Below are 23467 nucleotides of genomic sequence, written 5' to 3' on the forward strand. Positions count from 1 at the left end.
AAAATAAGAAGATATGTGATGATTACCTATGAGACAACTAACCAGTAGAGACCAAAATGATGTAGATGTTATCAACTGTAGGTCACCGTACAGTCTTCAACAATGATAAAAACATATTACATTTGAAATGTAATTTTTAAATTTGAAATGTAATTTTTACATTTGAAATGTAATTTTTACATTTGAAATGTATTTTTTACATTTTGAAATGTATTTTTTCACAGTAGAACTTAGTTTTATATTTGCTTTCGTTCTCATTGAACCAATCGCTTGTGACTTATTTACCGATACATTCAAATTTGAAAACGACATAGGTTGTCAAAATACATGCAGTCCAAGGTATATTATAATGAGAAGGAAGATAATTTAATGGGCAAAACGTAAAACAACAAAAAGACTGGCGCCACATCATAAAACATTAAACAAAAGTAGGGAGATATAACGCATTTAAGCTTCTGTAAGTTTTCTTGACGAGAAACACTCAAAACCAAGAAAACAGTTCACGTTCGATTTATTACATATCACATTCAGTCAAGTACGTTTTGATATAGAATTAATAAAACTGTTTTTTATTTGACCATGCGATTATAAGACCGACCGAAAATATTTTATGGCTGTCAGCTGAACTGCAAGACTATGCAGAGTCTATTTTTTTTTATCAAGAGCAGCCTTGATATAATTATATATTTTACCTTGGTATAATTGACATTCGGCAACTTTTTATTTCCATAAATAGATAAATAAAATTGTCAAATACTTCTTATATGTCTAAAGGCTCTCATGAATAATGACAAACGGGCAAAAAAAAAAAAAAAAAAAAAAAAATGAAATACCAGCGCCTTGTTCACTTTACTTTTTTCAATTTAGGAGCCTTTATTGTTTTGGGAACACCAGATGAGTTGGTTCAGTTGAAACCGGAAGTAATCGGCAAACCATGGAGAGGGGTGGATATTAAATCACACAGAGGTAAATACAAATATGTTTCCTTCTTACCATGTCTAATATGCTCATTGATATTAATGTATAAGTTCTAAATTTCAGCTTCCTTTAAATAGTTGGTTTATATCGCATCGCATATTTTCTTATATTTTTCTAGCTAAGATTGATTTCAAAATACTTACATGATTGATTTACGATAACTGATATTTGAATTATTAACCATTATTATGCAGCTTTGGGTTGATGTGATATAGTCATAGCCTTATGTGTCTATATCAATTAAGACTGGCAATGGAATCGTTGCAATGTTGGAATGTTATATAAAAAAAGTTTCTTACAGATTCAAAGCCTATAATTTCACGTGTAATTATATGTGGTGATGTCGCCTCATGACTTGCAATGTCGGATTATCTTATAAATAAGTTTCTTTGTTATATATCTTTAAGCCTTAAACTGTGTTATCACTTAACCATGTTACACGTTCTGTAGATATAGTTACAGGTGTCACGGAGCACCTGTGATCACCCCCGGTTTTGGTGGGGTTCGTGTTGATTACTCTTAGATTTCTATGTTCTGTTTTGTGTACTGTTGTTTATCTTTTGCCCCCCCCCCCCCCCCCCCCCCCACCCCCCCCCCCCCCCCCCTCGTTTTTTTTGCTATGGCATTGTCAGTTTGATTATAGACACTTGAGTGTGAATATCCCTTTGGTAACTTTCGCCTTTTTTGTACTTTATCTTATAGAGTTCATTGGACAATTGATTTATCATGATGGCTTTGAAATGTATGTTCACTTGTAACTTTCAAATTCGATATCATAGTCAGAGTTCCTTAAAAAGGAAATATGCATATTGACATTTAGTGACTTTTTATAAATTTATTTATATTGCGATGTCTTTTTTCACCCTAGGAAATAATAATTCAACTTTGCAATATCTTGCTGTGACGAACACTATGTCAGGTATTCAAATATGGAGTATGAACACTTTTATCCACAATATAACATCTCAGTCCTCTGCAACAAATGGATTTACTTTTTATGTTAACAGCAATGTAACCGAAGTGGCTATTTCTGAGTTAAACGCTTCAAATAATGGGAAAACTGGAATTCAGATTGCAACAGAGGACATACCTTCATCAGAAATTTTGTTCCAGATTTTAAAATGTACTGTTAGTCAAAACAACGAATACGGTATTGATATAAAAGCTAATGCAAGTGTTATTATTTCTGAATGTGATATTGAAGGGAACGCCGAGTCTGGGATACATGTTTACCAAGAGTCAGGAGGAAGAATAAATGTAAGCACGTCAAAAATATCACGAAATGTAAAATATGCAATCAAAGGATATTTCACGGAGGAACTTGTGGTAGATTCTTGCATCATTTCTGACCATTCTTTCCGTCGTTTTGGAAAATATTGGTTTCAAAGAATACCATATGTGTATCTGCGAAAGAACGACAACTCTAAGTTTCACATTAGAATATTAAACAGCGTTTTTGAAAATAATATCAATGATGGAATTGAAATTTACTTCCATTACTATAGCATTGGTGGCCTTATGCTTCATATTGAAAACAATACATTTATGGACGGAAATAAGACACTTTTCATTAATTACAATTCCTTTTACGAAAACATGGCTTACGTTAAAATTATCAGAAACTTGTTTCTTAACAATTCGAACTCAGACGGTGCTCTTGTAGAGTCTAAATTCGAGCACGTTGGTGATGTGAAATTTGAAAATAACAAGTTTGAAGGGAATATTGCAAAGAACACTTTACTTATTACAGGAAATGTAAGACATTCCGTTGGGATAATTTCAGTACAGCACAATGATATGTCGGGCGACTGGGCTACTGAATCATTGATTAACATTAACAGTTACCATGAAATAACAGTTAATTATAATGATCTGCATAACCTATTTCCAAATGTTTGCGTTGTTAGTGCACCGAAATTCGCGGAGTCATTTGAAATAAATGCTACTTTCAATTACTGGGGGCTACAATCAGCAATGGACATTTTGGATCTAGTATGCGGATTTGAAAAAGATATGGATAGAAGTTATATGCATTATATACCTTTTTATACCGATAACAATTTTAATCAAGTTGTGTCATTGACACAAGACGAATTTGATGTGCATGGAGCATTCGGAGGGGATGTTACTAAGAATTTTACCATTCCAAAACTGAGTAGTCCCATTATTATATCAAGAGCTTTGTTTGTCAGGTATGACTTATAAATTTTTAGCCACATAAAACATTGTAAAGTTACCAATGTTAAAATCATATAAATCGAATAAGACGATACAAATCAAGGTAAGAAACAAAATCGTATCAACTCAAAAAGGAACGAGATCGGGTGTGTCTATATGGTATCACTCGATATCCGAATCCACTATATAAAGAATACGGTATTGATATTAAAGCAAATGTTATTATTTCTGAATGTGATATTGAAGGGACTACCGAGTCTGGAATATATGTTTACGTCGAGTCAGGAGGAAGAATGAATGTAAGCACGTCATAAATCGAATAAGTGTCTACATGGTAAAGTTCTCCTGTTATGCATGCATCACTCGATATACGAATCCTCCATATAAAACCAAATATCGGTCAATTATCAAAAGGGAAGACTATTTCATTTGCATATTTAATGTGCTTAGTATTTTATTGACTGTATATTAAATACATATAAAACATATACTATCTCTTCTGTCTTTCTAATATTTTACTTTGTTGTGCATCATTCTCTTAAAAACCAACAAACACACTTTGAAGTGATTTGTAGCAAACGTTTCAAAAAACCTTTTGTGAAGACATTTTATTTCTTGATTCTGATTTTATCAGCAAATCTAACAATTGAGCTTGTCCGCAATCTAAAATATATTAAGCCAAAAATCAACAGGAAATTTCAAATGACCGATAAATTACATAAGATGGTGTTGATATATATAGTTGCAGTTCATTCTACCACAACACATCGCACTTTTTGCTAATTTGTCACATAATTTTTAACAAATTGTATGAAGGTTTATATTCAGAATCAAGTATAAATATCTATGATCGTTCATAACATATTCAAAATACTGACAAATTATATAGAAGTTGTTCTGACCATGTTTCCTACTTTAGTTGATTTTTAAATGTTTCTAAATATCTGATAAGTTATGCAACTGTATTTGCTATTATGTTACCAGTTTGTTTTTAAACAATAATAATGCCTCATTTAATAGTAGTTATTTATAAAATGAAAAGAAAGCAGGTTATTTTAATTTTCATATTCCAAATTTATGAAAATTTATGAAACTAAGATTTTTTTCTCGTATATGTTAATAAAAAAAACTGATGTTTTGCATCTGATTCGGTACTTTATTCACAGTACGTAGCTCCATCACTTATGTCATATTACCTAAAATATTATTATGATTATATATAATACGAGTTTCACCGTAATATTTCAAAATAAGTAAGACTCATGCACACACATTTACGCAGTATGCTGTAAAAATCAATACTACTTATATTTAGTCATAGCAATACTAGGATTTAAGTCATTGTAGCTTCAAAATAGAGAGATTAATATCTGATTAAAGATAATCGATTATTGATATTAATTAGGATAACGTCAATGTTTTACTTTAGACCAGGTACTGTTTTGACATTAGAAGCTGGTGCCGTCATCCGTTTCAAAGAAAACAGAGGAATATATATTCAAGGTATGCAATAGTAAAAAGGTATAATGAAACCATGAGATATGTCTCCAAATCTTTTTAAATAAACCAAGCTTTGAATTTGGTTCGACAAAATAAGACTCATCAGTGGCGCTCGAATCAAAACAGCTATGAGACCAAATCAAATACAAATTTGAAAAACTGAAACCTTTAATTTAAAATTATTTAAATGATTGAACATATTGATTAGGCTATGGTAGCCTTTCCAGAGCCCCTGATATTACATCTTGTTGTTATTTGAATTCAAATTCTTTAATCTAGCTTGTTTTATAATAGGTTTCATGTATTTGTTTGTTAAAGTGTATGTTTATTAATCCGTATTTTTTTTCTCCGTGGTTATCGGACCAATTGTTATGTGTTCTGGTATTTACTCTTAATAATATTATAATTAATACAAAGCAATAAGAGCAGCTACAATATTGAAAATAATTTGAAAAAGATAAAAAGGTTTTCTCCTTCAATATTTTTCAGGAGTATTGAAAATTTCTACCGGTAGCAGAAGGCTAACTGTCATGGACTCTGTAAACGAAAATGTTCCTTGGTATGGAATAGTGATAAAATCTACAAGCGATAGTAAGTAATCGTTCAAAAGAAGAATGTTGTATCTTAACCAAGTCAGGCTATCTGGGCCATGTGTTCTGCGTTTTTGTTTGTGTTTGTTTGAATGTTTATTTTTCGGTAGAGTCGAGTTTTGTTGGTTGTACTCTCCAGTATTTTTGTGAATCCTGTTATCCTCTTTTTGTAGTACTTTCATTTAAGAAAGAGGCGGATAGAACAAAATGTATGTTCAAACTCATTAGTCGATAGAAACTGACAATGACATATATATAGACTGGATTCAACTATTTTTTTAATATAGTAAAGATAATTCCATTCTTTTCATATTTCTAAAATAAGGGTTTAATATTTTTCAAGCATTATAGTAAATTTGTACAAACAAAACAGTAATACGCAATACTATATCATACACGACGCGGTTACTGAGAGCAGGCTCAATAAAAACTTGTGAAATATCACTTTATTCAATCGCTGCAAGTACGAAATTTTACATCTGGTTTTTTTTGGTTATAAAATTTATAAAATTTGATTGAAATTTCATGATATCCTAATCCTTGTCGTAATGGTTCTTAGTGAAAACAATATTTCGTTCGTTGAAATATGTGGCCTATCTGCAAAAATGCGTATATCGAACCAATTGTTAATCCACAGTTCAGAAAAAGGACCAAGTGGACACTTACAAAAGGAAAGATGAAAAACAAAAAGATATGTGTGTATTTATCCATGTAACAAAATCTGTTCACGTATAAGACAAATCCAAACGCATAGATTGTGTTGCCATTCATAATCACAGCGAGCCTTGAAAAGTGGAGCAAACGCTAATAGCTCAAGATAAGTTCAATAAAGGCGTCCCACATAGGTTCGAGTTGAATGCTTGCTAGATATCAACCATTCTACAACTGTAAATGTTTAACTATAGCGAAAAAGCAATCTAACATATACTAGTACTGTCAGTAATTTTCTAACAATCTCTCCATAATCTCTTCACAAATAACAAAAATGATAATATCAAGATATGAGTTCGATGAATTTGTAGGAAAATTCTATGAATAGGGCAAACAAATTGAGGAAAAATGTGCGAATGATTTCAGTTTCGTTACGGCTTTGAGGGCATACGATACAGTTTTGATCCAACAGATTTTTTTTACGAGAATTTGCATACAAGCTAATTTTCACCTAGTCACTTCAAATTTGTAATAAAAAATATACTTTCATGTGCTACTTTTAGAGATAAATGGGGTCGGAATTTTAGACGTTTACTCAAAATTGTGGTTTCTTGGACATTTCTATCCTTTGGATAGCCATACATAACTTTTTTTCTTTCAAAAGATAAACACATGCGGATTTTTGTAAACACATTTATAAAATCTTCTTTAAATGATTATGCTCTAAATTTGTCTAACCAGTCTTTGGAACTAATTCATTTTTATCAAAGTTTCATGATTTTAGAAAATAACCGGCATATTTTGCTGTATATTTATCTGATTTAAAAGAAATGCATCGGAGATTCTTTTAAACAATTGGTACAAATAATCTTCATACATAATCAAACCAAATATCATCCTTTAACAATAAGGGGTCAATGTACTCGTTTTCAAGCTAACGAATAGAAATTAGTCGAAAATTACATCTTTTTCCGATATATCACAGTTTGCCGTCTCGAAAAATAACATTTTGCCATTAAGAACAAAAGTCAGAAGAACCAAAATATATGTAGTTGAATATTTGAATAACAAAATGTATAAGGATTGTTGCTGATAATTTAACCATATTCATTCCAGATATTGGAGAAAGTTAATGTGTCCAGGGGGATCATATTTGATCTTCGAATTTTGAGCGTCTAAATATTGTTGGAGGGTTGTTGTAGATAACAACACCGAAAGGAAACGATGAGCAGTTAAAATTATATATTTCTGCTAGTCTTTTGTCCGTTATTATAGACTAGTAGGAAATTTAGTTTGATCATAGTGTGATAGTTTCCACTGTATTTATTGAAACACATAGTTCAATGAATCATATAAATAAAATAGGTCTTTTTCTTACAAACGTAAGTATCCAAAAACGACATTTACCTCTTTTGACCGATCGATATGTGGGAAAAGCTTAATGTGTCATTAAGCTCTTATAATTTTGGAATGGAGCTGAAAACGATACATTGCTTCGATCGAGAAAATTGAAATTGAGCTGTGTACAATTATCGAACTGAAGTTACAAGGTTACTCATTATGTTCATGATTTTTGTCGAGCCTGCAACATTTTGTTGTAGAAGCGAGACATAGCTTTCCTACATTCCTTGGTTGATTGTGTCGGCGCATTCAGCTACGTCGATGTCGTTAACATTAAGGTTCATTTTTTGGTTAACTTTGGCCAACATGGACAGAACCTTTATAATATATAGAGTAGAGTTGACAATAACAAAGTCTAAGGTTGAAAATTTTTAGACATCAACAACTTCGTCAAACCTTTATGACACTTTGATAGAGTTTCTTTATGAACTAAATATCCGCAGCAAAATTTTGATTTTTTTTATGTTTCCATATTTCATTGATAAAAGACTGAGTTGTTTTGCATTTAACAGTCTGGTGTTTAGTGTTTTTGACATTAATAAGTTTATCAACCATTCATAGCATTTTATGAAACAGTAGCAGAAGATTTTTATGATTCAGAGATATGTCAGAATGAAACAAAACAGTTGTTTTTGTTGATTTTCCCGTATTTTACTTATAAGTTAACAAGGTGTTTTTTAGTTAACATTTACATATAGTATAAAATTACATATTTTATACATTATTAACTTTGTTAAACTTTCATGGAATGTTTTGAAACTTCCAAATAAACTTCTTTAATACAAAGAAATAGCTTCTGAAGAAATAGAAGAATATTTAGAATAATTGTAATCCTTCCGTTGGTTATGATTGATACGTATACTGTTTAATCTACTACTAATAGTCGTGTTTGAACCATACCGAGGTTTGAAAGACTAGGTGCTACCGTTTACCATGTTTAGATCAATCAGAATGCGCTTTAGAGGAATTTCGTTGTACCTAAGGAAGATCCAATAATTTTATTAGCTTCCAAAAAATTGTCTTTCTGAGGGTCAACTTTTCTTTCAAAAGGATGAGTAAGAACATCAACGGAATATGATTAGCGTTTACAGTCATTTTTAAAATGTTTGAAACACTCTGAAATGACAAAATAATATTTAGAAAAATATTTTGTTTGTGTCAGAATTCAGGCTTGATTTAATCTTCTCTGCTTCTCTACACATCATACACTTTTTTAATTTCCTATAAGTATTCTCATATATATATATTTTCAGAATATTCCACCATAAACTACGCCCAGATAAATAACACCATGCAAGGTTTTACAGCGTTTACTAACGGATTTGAAATGAAACATACTCATATAAATAATTCCAGAGCGTCATGTTTGAGCATCAAACCCGAAAATACTGACGTTACAACTCATGATTTTGAAGGAACCAGTATAAGCAACTGTAAGGAGATAGGAATTTCTGTTTTTGGTAATGGAGAAATAAATGTTTACAATGTTAATATTCAAAATGCGTCTGTTGGCATAAAGATGGACACTTATTATGGTCATTTAACTGTAAAATCAAGCAATATTACAAACTGCTCAACAGCAGCTTATGTCCGTTTCGGAAGAACATCACAGGCTGCAGGAAACATGACCCTTGATAGTTGCCGGATTTCGAACTGTTCAAACGGTGTCGATTATTCCATGGGGAATGTCTGGGATATAAATAGTGTAAATATAAAGTATAATATATTTACTAACATTACAAACAATGCATTGTCGATCAATTTTCCGTCAAATGATTACAATTATCGATATATAGGTCATGTAGATATAGGTTTCAATACTTTCTACAATACTTGTCTCATATACCTGAAAACATGGAACAACGCAAACTTAAGTTTTCACGATAATACAATTGAATATGGCAATTGTGAAGGTCTTGGAAAATGCTATCTTGACGCATATGCAAAAGGAAACAAAGAGATTAAAGGAAGAATGTTCAACATATCTACAAATATATTTAGGGATTTGGTTAGTGACTGCATTGTCAGTCTGGTTTCAAGTGATGATGCTGGAGTCTTCCCAGGTGTTTTCTACTACAACAAATTTCTGACTACACAAGCTACTGTTGGAACAGTTACATTAGACTCAAACTGTTTCAATTTTTCCCACAACATATTTGATAATCCAAAGTCACCTTATGACCTATACGTGAAGAAGACAGGTATGTTATTAATAAGTTGTGTTCATTGATATAGAATTAGTAAGTCAAGGTTTAAGGATGTTCGCTACTCTGTTTCAAAATAACAAGCTTTTTAAAAAACTTATTTATTGATAGAAATAAGAAGATGTGGTATGAGTGCCAATGAGACAACTCTCCATTCCAAGTCACAATGTGTAAAAAGTAAACAATTATAGGTCAAAGTACGGCCTTCATCACGGAGCCTTGGCTCACACCGAACAGCAAGCTATAAAGGGCCCCAAAATGACTAGCGTAAAATAATTCAAACAGATAGTATATATATAAAAAAACTAAAAGAGCCGAAAAAAAATTAAGGGTCCGTGTGCTTGTTTTCGATATATAAGCAGCCATTGAAAATTTGGCGGGAAATAATTGAACATGTTTATAACTAACCACTACACAACTAACATTTTTACACGGAATTGCCAAATTCATTTCACTGTTTTCATTTATCAATGAAACTAACGTAATGGATTGAAAAAAAATTAAAAATTTTGAAATTTTAGAGGCCGAATGAGTTTTCTTATCATACTTCCTACTTTGACGTTTATCAATACAGCACATGTTATCTGGTAAATTACAAGCAATAACAGAAAACACAGAAACTGGTATTAAAACTATTTATTGATTTGTTATGGAACATAAAAAAAGTCATTGTCGAAACTTGCACCATATTTCCATTTGATCATCAAGTGAAAGGATATTGGAGAAAAGAACTCCGAACGTCACCCTTAATCATTATATGTAGTTGCAATTTGCATATTTGTTTAGTACTGACCATTGTTTACACTGTGTCATAAGAAACGTTTCCAAAGAAACAAATTGGCTACGCGAAAGTACTTGATTTTGGCGCTTTTTGGAGAATTTGGTTTAGCAGTCTAAATAAGCGATACAGTATTAAACTAATCATGTATTTTTCTCATTTTAGGAACTTCGTCTGTAAATGCTTCTAACAACTGGTGGGGAAATGCCGATGCCGATATAGCATACGAAAGAATATTTGATTTTCATCGTGATAATTCTTTGTTACTGGTTAATATAACTTCGATTTTGACTGATAGAAACATTGATTGTTCTTGGGTCAATAACTGCAGCTCCAATGGTGAATGTGTGAGTCCAAATAAATGTAGATGTTTCTCTGGTAAGTAGATAGAAACATTAACAATCATATATTTGTAATCGGACATCTAGGACAAATGGATTATCAAACTTCAAACCAAGGACAATCTGTCAATCGGAAGAATTATCTTACGATTTTACAAAACTTAATTTTCCAGTCAACCCAAAATTTGAAAAGATTCAATATCTAAGTATCATCATACCTGTACAAGAAAAACTGGCAACAATGACTGTTATCCACAAACTGTGATTTTTAACCGGATTTTCGAAGTAAAAATTGGTTATTGATTTGGGGATGTACGGCGGGCGGGCAGGCGGACGGCCGGCTGCCAAACAGTGTCTCTTCAATAAAATGAAAACCCTTTGACAATTTTTTTTCAAATTTAGATATGTTGTTTTTTTGCGACTAAATGAAAGTCAAGTTCAATTTTCACGATTTTAGCTTTTCTCATTTGTGAGTTATTGCATTTTTTAATATCCATAAGTGGTATTTTTTTGTGATTGAGTTATTTTCCTTTGAACAGAAACTGTTAATTATATACATAAAGTTTGATTACGCTAAGCCTTTATAGATAATTTGCACTTGTTTATATGTCCTGTAATCAGTTTACTAAACATATGGTTAATGTCTTATCTTGAGTGACATTTATTTGAAAATTTTCTGTTTTTTAAGTGTTGATGATTAAAAGCTATTTAGGAGTAAATATAGTAAATATATAAGAAATTTACTGTTCATTATTAGACATTTTGAAGATAATTACAGATAAGTTTTATCGATTTTTAAAAGACATTGTATAAATGATAAACAAAATTTTTGATTTTTTTTCTTTTCTTTGGTAAATTGTAAATTGTTTGTTATTCTGTAAAAACCAATTTTCTGAATGCTATATACATTGTTTTGATTAGGTGAACTCCTTTCAAAACTTAGCTTATATTGTCTATTAATAAACATATATTTAGATTTCTGATTTTTGGCCCAGTTTTCAAGTTTGTTTAAATCGGGGTCCAAAATTAAACTGTGTTTGATTTCAACATAAATTGAATATATGTAGGGTTCTTTGAAATGCTGAATCTAAACCTGTATTTATTTTCATTTTTAGTTAGATAATACCACATCGAAGTACAAAGGGTCCTAAATTAAACTTTTGTTTAATCAACAATTGAATTCTTGGGTTCTTTGATATGCTGATTTTAACAATGTTTGAGTGTTAAATCATATCTAATTTTAGAGAACTTAGTCATCACTGGTTGTTGTTATTATATTATTGATTATAACTTGATAAATTACATCATATCTAATTTCATAGAACTTAGTCATCACTTCACTGGTTTATTGATTATAATCATATCTATTTATCCAGTTTGAGTTATTTTCTTTGCACAGAAAATATATGGATAAAATTAAATTGTGTTTCATTTCAACTTAAATTAAATATATACAGGGTTCTTTCAAATGCTGAATCTAAACCTGTATTTAAATATTAGATTTTTGGGCCCAGTTTTCAAGTTGGTCCAAATCAGGGTCCAAAATTAAACTTTGTTTGATACACAAAAATTGAATTGATGTGGTTCCTTGAAATGCTGAATCTTACCATGTATTGAGAGATTTTGGATTGTGAGCTCCTTTATCAAATTGGTCCACATTGTGGTCCAAAGGGTCATAAATTAAAATTTTGTTTGATTTCATTATAAATTGAATTTTTGGAGTTCTTTGATATGCTGATTCTTACAATGTACTTAGATTTTGGATATTGGACCATAATAGGTAAATGTCCAATTTCAAATATTTCAGTTCTTTGACCACATTCATTTTGTGTCACAAACCTATGCTGTGTCAAATATTCAACCACAATCCAAATTCAGAGCAGTTTTAAGCTTACATGTAGTGTCCATACTTGCTCAACTGTTCAGGGTTCGACCTCTGCAGGAAAATCCCGTTTGCTGTCACTCTGACAGCCCCTTGTTACTTTTTTTACTGGTTATTTTGATCTCTATTTAGAATTACAAATCTTATGATAGCAAGCCTCCAAAAAGGAAGAAAATAATATGAAAACGTATTTAACTCTTAAAGGTTTTTTTAATTGTTAATGTTTGTTTCCGTTTCTTTTGCTAGGGATAATCTCCTTTAATATGTTTTTCATTAGAAACATGTTTGACTCTTTTTAGGTTATGCTGGTAAAATGTGCTTAGGATATGACTGTTCAGGGGTTCATAGTTGCTACGGGAATGGACTATGTGTTGGACCGAACTTATGCGAGTGTAACCATGGGTGGAGCGGACAGCAGTGTATCAATGCATTGTGCAGGTATTTTTAACTGAAACAGAAATAATTTATTTGCCAAATGTTGGTATATTCTTCATCTTACAAAATAAACCAATGGGCATCTTTTATGTTTTGCCTTTCAGTTTGGCATTTAAAAACGCGATGAGTGGCAGTGGTATTGTGTGGTCTTACACTTCAATAATAATTTCAAATGGTGATAAATGCAACAAGTCTTTACTTGCACTACAAAATCGTATCGGTCGGTGTATGTAGTTCAAACTATTAGTGTATTACTTCAATACTTCAATTTAATCCATTTGCTAACTGAATGCCGAACACCAAATTTGACGTAATACGGAATGTACCAGAAGTATAGCTTTACGCGTTAAGATGTCTGTTTTTTTTCACCTAGTCACAATATTTTATGTTTCGAAATGACTAACATCGATTAGAAAAAAAAAATATTTATATACACTGCTTAAATGTTTTATGGATTTCTGTTTTGAAAATCATAACAGGACAAATTAAACAGCAACTTATGTCACGATAAGTTAACAAATTAGTCGAAAGTGACTAAGATGGCAAATGTTAGACTAACTTGGCATAAACATCATATTGGGTAGGGGAACATCGGAATATGTAATATAAGGACACACAAAGGATTTTGAACAAAGTACCTTACTTTCAGAGAACAAAGCACTATTCTTATACGGTACGTCTAACATCCCGACTATGCGCATATTCATTTATATTAAATAAACGCTTAAGAGCATACCAAACACTTAATAGATTTGGCTCGTTTAATTTCTTAAATATTTGACAAAATATTAACTTTGATCTGTTGACCAAAATCTAAAGATTTCAATAAATTTGAATCACACAATTTAAAGGTAATATTTCATTGGATAGATAGCAGTTATTACAAAGACTAATTTTGATCATTGAGAAGCTTGATTTCTTTTTAACAATAGTATGTGATTTAAACGTTCAGCTGATTTTTAAAGAGTAAACTCCCTTAGTGTCTGTTACCCCTTAAATAATGTATTTTTATAAAATTTTTATAGTAATGTGAACAACTGTAGTGATCATGGTTTCTGTATTCGACCTAATATTTGTACGTGTGCATCTTCATTCACTGGTGAAAACTGTAGTGCGTGTATACCATCGCATTGGGGCACCAACTGTGATCCCTGTCCAAACTGTCGGAATGGGGAGTGTAATCTAAATACAGGTATTGGTTTCAGTAATTTTACTCAATTACATTTTTCCGTCCAATGTGATGAACAATACCATGCAAGGTAATTATAAGGACATTAAACAACTTGTGTTTACAACCACATTTCATTTAAAAGTTTTTTTCCTTCAATAATGTAAATAATATGATGATTCGAGATTCCATCGGTGCTATTTGTACTTGTAAAAACGTATAAGGGACATTTGCACATTGTCATGTATGTTTGATAAACGAACTTTCCTATGAGTCTTTAATTATTCATACAGGGACTTGTGATTGTATTGGAGCGCAGTGGACAGGACGTCTCTGTGATATTTGCAGTGAAACATTCTATGGTCCGGATTGTCTACCTTTGCTCACGGTTTTGAACGTTATACCAAATCAGGGCCTTGACAGAGGAGGCAATGACGTGCATGTTTGGGGGCACAATTTTCCACAGACAGATACTTATAAATGTAAATTTGACACAGACGTTGTGAACGGCGTATGGGTTGCCTCGAATCACGTGGTCTGTTCTGCTCCAAAACATGCAGATGGAACAGTTAGTCTTGAAATTTCATCGGATGGGATAGAGTTCAGCAACAATCAGGTATCTCTGTGTAGATTATAAATTAGGTTTAGAATTTATTTTAATCTGTTATCATTCATGCATTAAATTTACACTTTTACAATGTATTTTATATTTTTTTTATTTCACACAAATTTCATAAACATATCTGATGCATTTTTGTCTGATTAAAAATGTTGCTTATATTACATTTCCCAAGTTTTCATGGTATATTTTATCCGACAGCCGTTACTCCGTACACCTTGTTTGTAACATGTGTTTTTATTTCTTACTTTCCGATATCTTTACTCAATATTTCCTCGAATTAAATATCATACATATTGAACACTTCATTCCTACAAATCTTACTTTTTCTTCTCTTTCTTCGATAGTTGAAGAAGAATAACTGATATTTTGACCAAAGAGGAAAGCTGCTTACTTCTACATCCATGTTTTGCACGACCGAATGTAAATGGAATCACGAACTTATTTGCTTGCTGAAGGTCGTACATAGCTAAACTTATGTAAACATAGTTCTGACTGTCGTAACTCATTGTTTGAGGTTGTAAGGCTAATTGCAGACTTAGACATGCGGACATAGTTTAAATGATCTATTTGATAGTTGATTCATTCGCATCATTCAGTGTTTATTTTATATATATGCATAGGTATATTCAAGTCATGTAAATATGCCAGACTTATGTTATTCTTCTATTTTTTATAGGTTAAATATTTATATTTTGCAACGTGTCCACCAAACTCATGTGGACGAGATGTATCGCCTCCACGTGGTCAGTGTTTGTTTGGTGGTTGTTCTTGCAACCTTCCCTGGACAGGTGAAAATTGTACAATTGAACTACTAGCACCTGAAATTATTGAGCCTCCACCACAAACTATAAACGAATCGGTTATGTACGACTATCAACTACAGTTAGTACGGGTATGCAGTCTTAAGTAGATTACATCTGGTCGTTGGCTTTTTGTATCCCCTCAGTTTTACTTTTCTTTATCGAACTATGAACAGGGGCCTCGGTGGCCGAGTGGTCTAAGTAGTTACTACTGTAAGCACTAGCCAGTCAACACTGCGGTTGTGAGTTTGAACCCCGCTCGTACTGGTGCACCCGACTCCAATCTTAATTGACTAGGATTGTCAGTTTTCCTATCGAAGGTCGGTTGTTTTCTCCGGGCACTCCGGCTTCTTCCACAAATAAAAAGTGGCCGCCACGAAATAGCCCAAAAGCGGTTCTTAAAAGTGGCGTTAAAACAAAAAACAATCAAAATCAAATCGAACTATGAAATTTGATCATTGGTTAACTACTGTTGCTTATATTGAATTATTTCAGACTTATTATAGCTTACTTTGCAGCATGGGTTTTGCTCCTTGTTGAAGTACGTATAATAAGCTATAGTTGTATACCTATGTTATTTGGTCTTTGGAGGATTGTAGTTTCATATTCAGTCATCCAAAACAGGCTATATTTTATTGTCAAATTCAATCACAATATCTGTATACCTTGTGTATTAATTGAATTGTTGACTGAATGTCAATCAGACACCAACCCTGCGAAAACAAGTACCGAAGGACACCAAGAGGGTGATATACAGTCTTCAACAGTATAGAGATTTCATGAAGCTTTAAATCGTCCCGAGTCAATGAAAGTTGCGTATAAATTTAACAGAAACACAAAGATTTGCCGATAACACCTAATTTTCCAAGTAACGAAAAATATCATTAAGACATACTACTATCGAGGTTCTGGAACAAAAAGTCTGACAAATTGAAGTAGAATAAAGCAATAGAAAATAAAACGTTATCTCTAAATTTACATGATTAATTGGCAAAATGAATAAATTGTCTTCACCAAAATGTAACGAAATAGTGGGTATTTTTAGGTGTGAGGAAATAACATAAAGTTGTATTTGTTTTATTCATAAGAAAGATAGCAGGACAAAATTAAACCTAACATGACATGAATAATACCATCAATTGGTGCAACATATATATTTATCGATATATGCGGTATATAAATGTGAAGAGAGCGCATTCTTACATTGTTACTGGTTTTGATTCATGCAGACTTGCCACAATTGTCAACATTCTTATTTATATAATACCAAAGGTATCAGATGTATGTCAACAATGGTTGAATATTGCCCATTTATGTCAAACCGTAAGGATAGGTAAAGTCATTAATTTCATTTTCCTATAATTTGCATTTCCAGGGGAGTATACCAGTAACTTGGTCACTCATAGATCATCCAGGAAATATGATAATAGATGAACGAACTGGAAGACTGTTTTGGTCAAATGTAATAGGAAGACTGTCAGCTTATTCAGTCATTGTAACGGCAACAAATATTGTCGGTGAACATAGTATTGAATGGACGATAAATGTACCTATTTCGTATTCTGTTAACCTGATATCCCTAGATCCAGATGGAATTTTATCTAAACCAAAGCAAATAGACATTGTTGGAGAGGTTGCATTCAGTGATTTGAATGCACCGAGGCTCGTTCCAATCAAACTTGTGTGAGTTCAATCAAAAGTGTAAACTTATTATTGGCATCAAAATATATTAAACAAAATCAAAGGCTCAAAATATCAAAGGGATATTCAAACTCATAAGATGATGAAAAACTGGCAACGCCATGGCAAAAAACGAAAATCAATGTAAATGCAAACAACAGTCAAAAACACAACAGACTGAGTAATACGAAACCCACAGAAAAACCGGGGGTATTGTTCATTTGTTTTTTCTGTTGACAGGCAGTTGCATTTCTTTTGTAAATGTCAGTCTTATGTAGACGAAATGCGTGTCTGACTTAACATGCTTAATACATAAAAACCCTGGTATATTTTATCATGTTTAGTAATCATTTTTATCAATATAATGATAAATAACACTTTGTTCATTCCATGCGTCCATAGCTCATTCCTTGATTTACCTATTATGAAGAACGCTCAAACATAACCACATGAAAGTCAGGGATATAAAAAAAATAGGAGCTACATGCCTCAAAATCGACCTAAAATATTAGTCAAATTTATTCAAGACGAGTTTTGCTGGAGGGATGTGGAACTTAAGCCGATTAATAATTTCTTAATTCATCAAAGGGGAGTTCTGAAAAGTATGTTTTAAATCATGTCAGCTCATACTAACAGTCCACCAGCAGCGGTATTGACCCAGTGGTTATAGAACTACGAATAACACTTTTTAAATTTTGTCTGTCCATTACGATTTTCTGGATTTACCGTCTTGAGGAACACTCAAATCAAAACATTTAAAAGGCAATGATGTATAAATACGTATAAACGTAAGGAGCTACATGACCAAAAAATGGCCTAAACGATTAGCCAAATTAAAGAAGTTTACCTGAAGGAGTTTGAACCTTAGGTTATTAATATATGTTTAATCTATTTAGGTGAATTTTTGAAAAGTCTGTTGTAAACCATGTTAACAGCGACAACAATTGAAAAGGGGAAAAACCAAAACTAGTTAAAAAGCACTGTTGCCATAAAAGAAATTTGTATTCAAAAAGTCATTAAACCGAAATAAAAGATTATAAATGTATTTTGCGTACATCCTACCAATTTAATTGTCCGGGCGCCACTCATGGATGTTATGTAGACGACACGTATGTGTGGCGTACTAAATCATAAGCCATAAAAGATGAGTTTTTACAACTACTGGTTTGATGCCACTGCTGTCGGCTTAATAGTCAGCACTTTTGTGTTGACATGAAATATCATTGATATGTTCATTTTCTGAACAAACTGTTTATAAAATATTTGAATTATTCGAAACCCTAAGGTTTTTTAACCCAAGCATATATATGGGGGGGGGCAAATATTTTCGGACTTTTCGGTTTTAATACTTAACAACTTTGAATTTGACTTGTCTTTCCAACGGTATAGTTCGAGCGCCACTGATGTGCCTTGTGTATACGAAACGTGCTTCTGAAGTACCAAATTATAAGCGTGATATATTTGATGAGATTTTGTTTGCACATAGATAAACACTTGAGAATTATTTGAATTAACATATGGTATATGGTTTGAATGTTGCTATTTTTTCAGAATTAAAAGTACTTTAACGGGTACAGAGAGGGTCTTATCACCATCAAATGAAAATTATGACCCAACATCATTCATAACAACGTACTATCCAAGGCCAGATGACGCAGGAACATTCACTGTGGTACGCCCTACATTGAATCATTATTATACTCATTTTGATATTTGATACTGGATTATAATAGGGCAAGTTGCTCACTATCAGGTGCATTTTTATAAAATAATGGAAAAGTCAGTTTTCTTAAGTTCATATGCATTCGCAAAATATAAGTTTTAGTATTAATAAGATTATACTTTTCGTGTACCTTGGTTCTATGTGCAGCAAGGCTTAGTTTTGCAATATTTCATTCAATGAATGATATCATTCAATAACTCATATGACCAAACAGTAAGGTATAAGAAACGAACAATCTTGCTTGTTGTTTATTGATTTTTCATACAAGTATCTCTTTCGAAGCATACCCATTAAATATGTTTATACTGTGAATTCATTTATTTTTTGTGGATTGAGGTGTCAGTTGTATTTTCGTGGATATTTGAAGTCTTTATAAAAGCTTAAAACAAATTAGAACTGGGTTGGAAAGTTGACTTCGTGGTTTAGTTACACAAACGAAATACCCGAAAGCAGGGGATCATCGGAGGTTAATGAATACACTGCAGTGAAAAAGCTACTTATAAACTTTGCGGGATGAATAAATGAATTTTAGAGATAAAATAGAAAGGAATGTGGATAAATAAATCATTTCAAATGAGACAGAAACCAGTCAGTATATCAATTATTATTGCGTACCAAAAATATGACCAGTATTTTTTTCATAGGATTAAAAGTCGGACCAAAAATGAGATATTGGCGTCATGCAACAACAAACGATTTAAAAAGATATGTACACAGCGCTCTAAAACAAATAAGAAAGCTATATATTAATGATTTGAATATGATCATTCCTGGAATTCTCCCGTTCCTGCAGTAAAACCCTTGTTGAACTGAATCGTCCGTTTGGCTGAATGATTCCGATCGGGAAGGGGGGAATCTGATGCCTCGTGCAAAAAGAGTTTCACACACTCTGCACGTTCAAATAGCTTGCAATAACTCTATAATGGTCCGTAAATGTCCTGGTGGTAGGCAAAATGTTTGTCCCAATCCAACATAACCTAATTTTCCAGTGGCAGTCTCACGTTTATCTGTTCATTCGGGTCTCACAAACCTTGCAGAACCTACCTTTTATATTTTTTTTTCTCTTTTCAAACTTTCATGAACTATTTCCCAATGGAAGTTGCGCAAATAACAATAACTCAATCAATCATTTATATATATTGATATAAAAACAGTTTGAGAGTGTATATCTTACTACTCTTATGATCTTCCTATCGTATAAGAAAAAAGTAAAACAACAAAAATACCGAACTCCAAGGAAAATTCAAAACGGAAAGTCAAAATCAAAAGCTCAAACACATCATACGAATAGAAAACAACTGTCATATTCCTGACTTGGTACATGCATTTTCTTATGGTGGATTAAACCTGGTTTTAAAGCTAGCTAAACCTCTCACTTGTATGACAGTCGCATAAAATTCCATTATATTGACAACAATGTGTGAACAGAACAATAATAGCTTAATAATGCTAATATTCTACAATGTGTATATTTAATAAATGTTTTCCATACTCTTTTTTAAAGAAAGCATATCATCCAGGTTTGGAGCAAAGTACAGGAAACACATTAACATGGGTAGTCCTAGGCATGCGTTGCGAGCCAACTTTCGTTAGTTTGAAAGGTTACATAGACGATAGTCAAGCTGTATTTGCAAACGTATCAACTCTAAAAAATGTAGGAGGTTACCCAATTGGTAACATATCATCAAAGGTAAATTTAATGTATTATTGTGGTACTGATAGATCAAATAACAAAATTCTAAATAATTGCTAAAACAAGACAATTTGTATATTTGCTGCATATATTATAAATATATAAACCAGAAATGGGAATAGATCATTTTACTCAAATATTCCAGAAAATTGTTACCGTTTTCGACCTTATTTCATAATTTCATGTGAGGTGCCTACATTCGCCCATTGACATTATGGTTGAGGGTTGAGAATATGGTAGATACAGAATATTTCAGCTAAGATATATTTGATTGTGATGGGTGGTGCCATTGCTATTAATTCAGAAAACTGTGATACAATTTTTGCCAAATTATGCCAAAAAACAGCTTTAAATGAGTACATACGTTTATGAGGTCACAAATACACCACTATTTTGGACTTTTTTACTCATTATGTCTGTTTATTTTGCTCACACATTGTTGTCAATATGATGGAATTCTATGCAACTTTCATACAAGTGAGAGGTTAAATTGGCTATAAAACCAGGTTAAATCCACCATTTTCTACATAAGGAAATGCCTGTACCAAGTCAGAAATATGACAGTTGTTTTCCTATAATTCATATAATTATCACAACATTTTCGCAGTTAAAAAATATCCGATATTTCCGGCCAAAATTATGAGTTAGTGATTCCATTCCTTTTGTCTTTGGTAATGCTTACATTTGTTGATTTAAAAAATGGATGCGTTGTGTTACATGTGTTTACGTTTAATCGACAATTGATTGTTAAATTCATTCTGCGACAAATTATATCTGTTTATCTTATTAGGTGTTGTTTCGTTCATACAAGTCATGTAGATGTATGAAAAACATACTAACTATGTGTTTACATTTTTACTTAAATAATATCAAATTTACAATAGCTTATCATCATTACAGGTATATGGTATCGAAAACGTTCATGTTTTTAAATCTGAAGATAAAACGAAAGACACATTCTTTATGGCGGAACTTCTTACAGATGGAGTGATAAGTTTTGGTTTCCAAATAAAAGATGTAAAACCAATGTCTGAAACCTTTTATATCGTGTTTTCAACCATTGAAAGAACATATGCAAGACTTCAAATCAATATAGATTTATCGATCAAAAAGCCCTTACTTTTTTTGAACCATTTGCTGTGAGAGAAAACATTATTCGTGGTACTCAAAACATTTTTGATGTTACAATCAGAAATATCGGTGAGATTCCAGCAAGAGATGTGAATATTCATATACCAAATGAATCCAAAATAAGTTTGATGTCATTATTCACGAAAGGAGAAGATGTGAATTATGCGAACGAACAAATGCGAGGTAGTTTGACTATTCCACCTCTAAGTGAGGCAATCATGTCTCTCGCCATCACTGTTGAATCGAACACTCCATTAGGGGAACTAAGGGGAACTATAGCTGTAAATACTAATCTTACTACGTTTATATTACCATACGCTTTTACAATTAATTCAGAGCGGCAACTCAATTTAACTTTTGTAATCAAAGACGAATATACTTATTTTGCGACTGGAGCACCATTAGTTACTGGTGCAGAAATCAAATTGGTAAATCCAAGACGAGGATACTCAGAAACAAGATTCACATACAATGACACAGGTATTTAACTTAATTCGATTCTATTTGCATTTTTTTATCTTATGTTTACTGAGGCATAGGTGACTAAGGAACTATTTTTGACTCTTACTAAAATGCGTAATACTAATTTATACCAACCTTTCCTCGGGCAAATCAGCAAGGCAGTTTATGACACACGACGGATGCTCTCAAACTGTACCATAAATCACTGTGATTTTTGAACGTTTCAAATTGCCTTTAACTATTTTCCACAATTGTTATGGCATGAAAATACGGGTATTGTTTGATTAGAATTTGCCTTTATATAAGTATTTGAAATCACTTTTAATTCCATGTCCGGATTTTGCTATGCTTAAAAGTCCTTTTTGATTTTGTCAGCTCTTTCATGTTTATTTTAAGATAAGGATTTTTAATATTTTGGTCACGAGCATTACTGAAAAGACATTAATTGTCGAAATACACAGCTGAAGCAATAACACTGATAACGTTATTACTACTACTGGGGTGATATTTGTGCTGGTAATTCATATCGGTACTGGCATGAAAATACGGATTTTGTTTGAAATCATTTTTAATTAAGGAATATGTGTTCCTCATGCAAAGCTTAGATTCCTTGTCCAGATCTGGCTATACTTTAGGTCCTTGGATAGTGATCAGCTTTTTGACGTTTGTATTAAGATTTGGATATAAAATATTATGGCCTCTAGCATCACTGAAGAGACATTACTTGTCGAAATGCGCATCTAGTGTATACAATTGGTACCGTTAATGTTATTATGTCCTACCTATGCATACATCCGCTCGTTCTTCTCTCTAGTATAAGGTTAAAGTCAAGGTAGGTTATCATCACGTTTAGTCACTTCATCTTAACATTTAAAACACATCTGCCTTCAGTCCTACCCATGGAATCGATTACCTTAGCTGTATTTGTCTAAACTTTTAGGAATTTTTCGTCCTCAATGCTCTTCAACTTTTTACTTTATTTGGACTTTTTAAGTTTTTGATTCGAGCGTCACTGATGAGATTATGGTAGACGAAAACGCGTCTGACGTCCAAAATTTCGATCCTGATATCTTTGATTAGTTTATTGCTCTGACTAAACGGCTTTAAAGAGCTTGAAATCGTTAAAAATATCATTTTTTTATACTTATTCGTGGTGTGAAATGAATAAGCTATGGATTGATGAATGATTCAGTTGCTTAAAATAGTTCTTTTACAATTTCGAGATAAAAACTTGCCACCTTAAGCCTTTG

At 32.2% G+C, this 23467-nt stretch overlaps 2 protein-coding genes across 5 annotated transcripts in view; both read left to right on the forward strand.

Moving 5' to 3' along the window:
- Window positions 1–282: 282 nt before the first annotated feature.
- Window positions 283–21798, forward strand: LOC127712684 (uncharacterized). Its single transcript, XM_052219279.1, has 14 exons — window positions 283–966; window positions 1847–3170; window positions 4586–4659; window positions 5146–5247; window positions 8552–9499; window positions 10446–10658; window positions 12803–12941; window positions 13964–14130; window positions 14400–14722; window positions 15405–15620; window positions 16904–17211; window positions 18760–18880; window positions 20436–20621; window positions 21525–21798. The coding sequence occupies exons 1-14, from the start codon at window positions 825–827 to the stop codon at window positions 21765–21767; spliced, it is 4506 nt and encodes a 1501-aa protein (XP_052075239.1). The 5' UTR covers window positions 283–824; the 3' UTR covers window positions 21768–21798.
- The window catches only part of LOC127712685 (uncharacterized), a 140626-nt gene continuing 138956 nt past the window's right edge, over window positions 21798–23467 (forward strand). For all 4 annotated transcript variants that reach the window (XM_052219281.1, XM_052219283.1, XM_052219282.1 and 1 more), the window contains exon 1: window positions 21798–22235. In XM_052219281.1, coding sequence (XP_052075241.1) covers window positions 21884–22235 — 352 coding nt within the window. In that variant the 5' untranslated portion in view covers window positions 21798–21883. The remainder of the gene's footprint in view (window positions 22236–23467) is intronic.

Source organism: Mytilus californianus, unplaced genomic scaffold, assembly GCF_021869535.1.
Source record: "Mytilus californianus isolate M0D057914Y unplaced genomic scaffold, xbMytCali1.0.p SCAF_8, whole genome shotgun sequence".
In the NCBI taxonomy this organism is placed as follows: domain Eukaryota; kingdom Metazoa; phylum Mollusca; class Bivalvia; order Mytilida; family Mytilidae; genus Mytilus; species Mytilus californianus.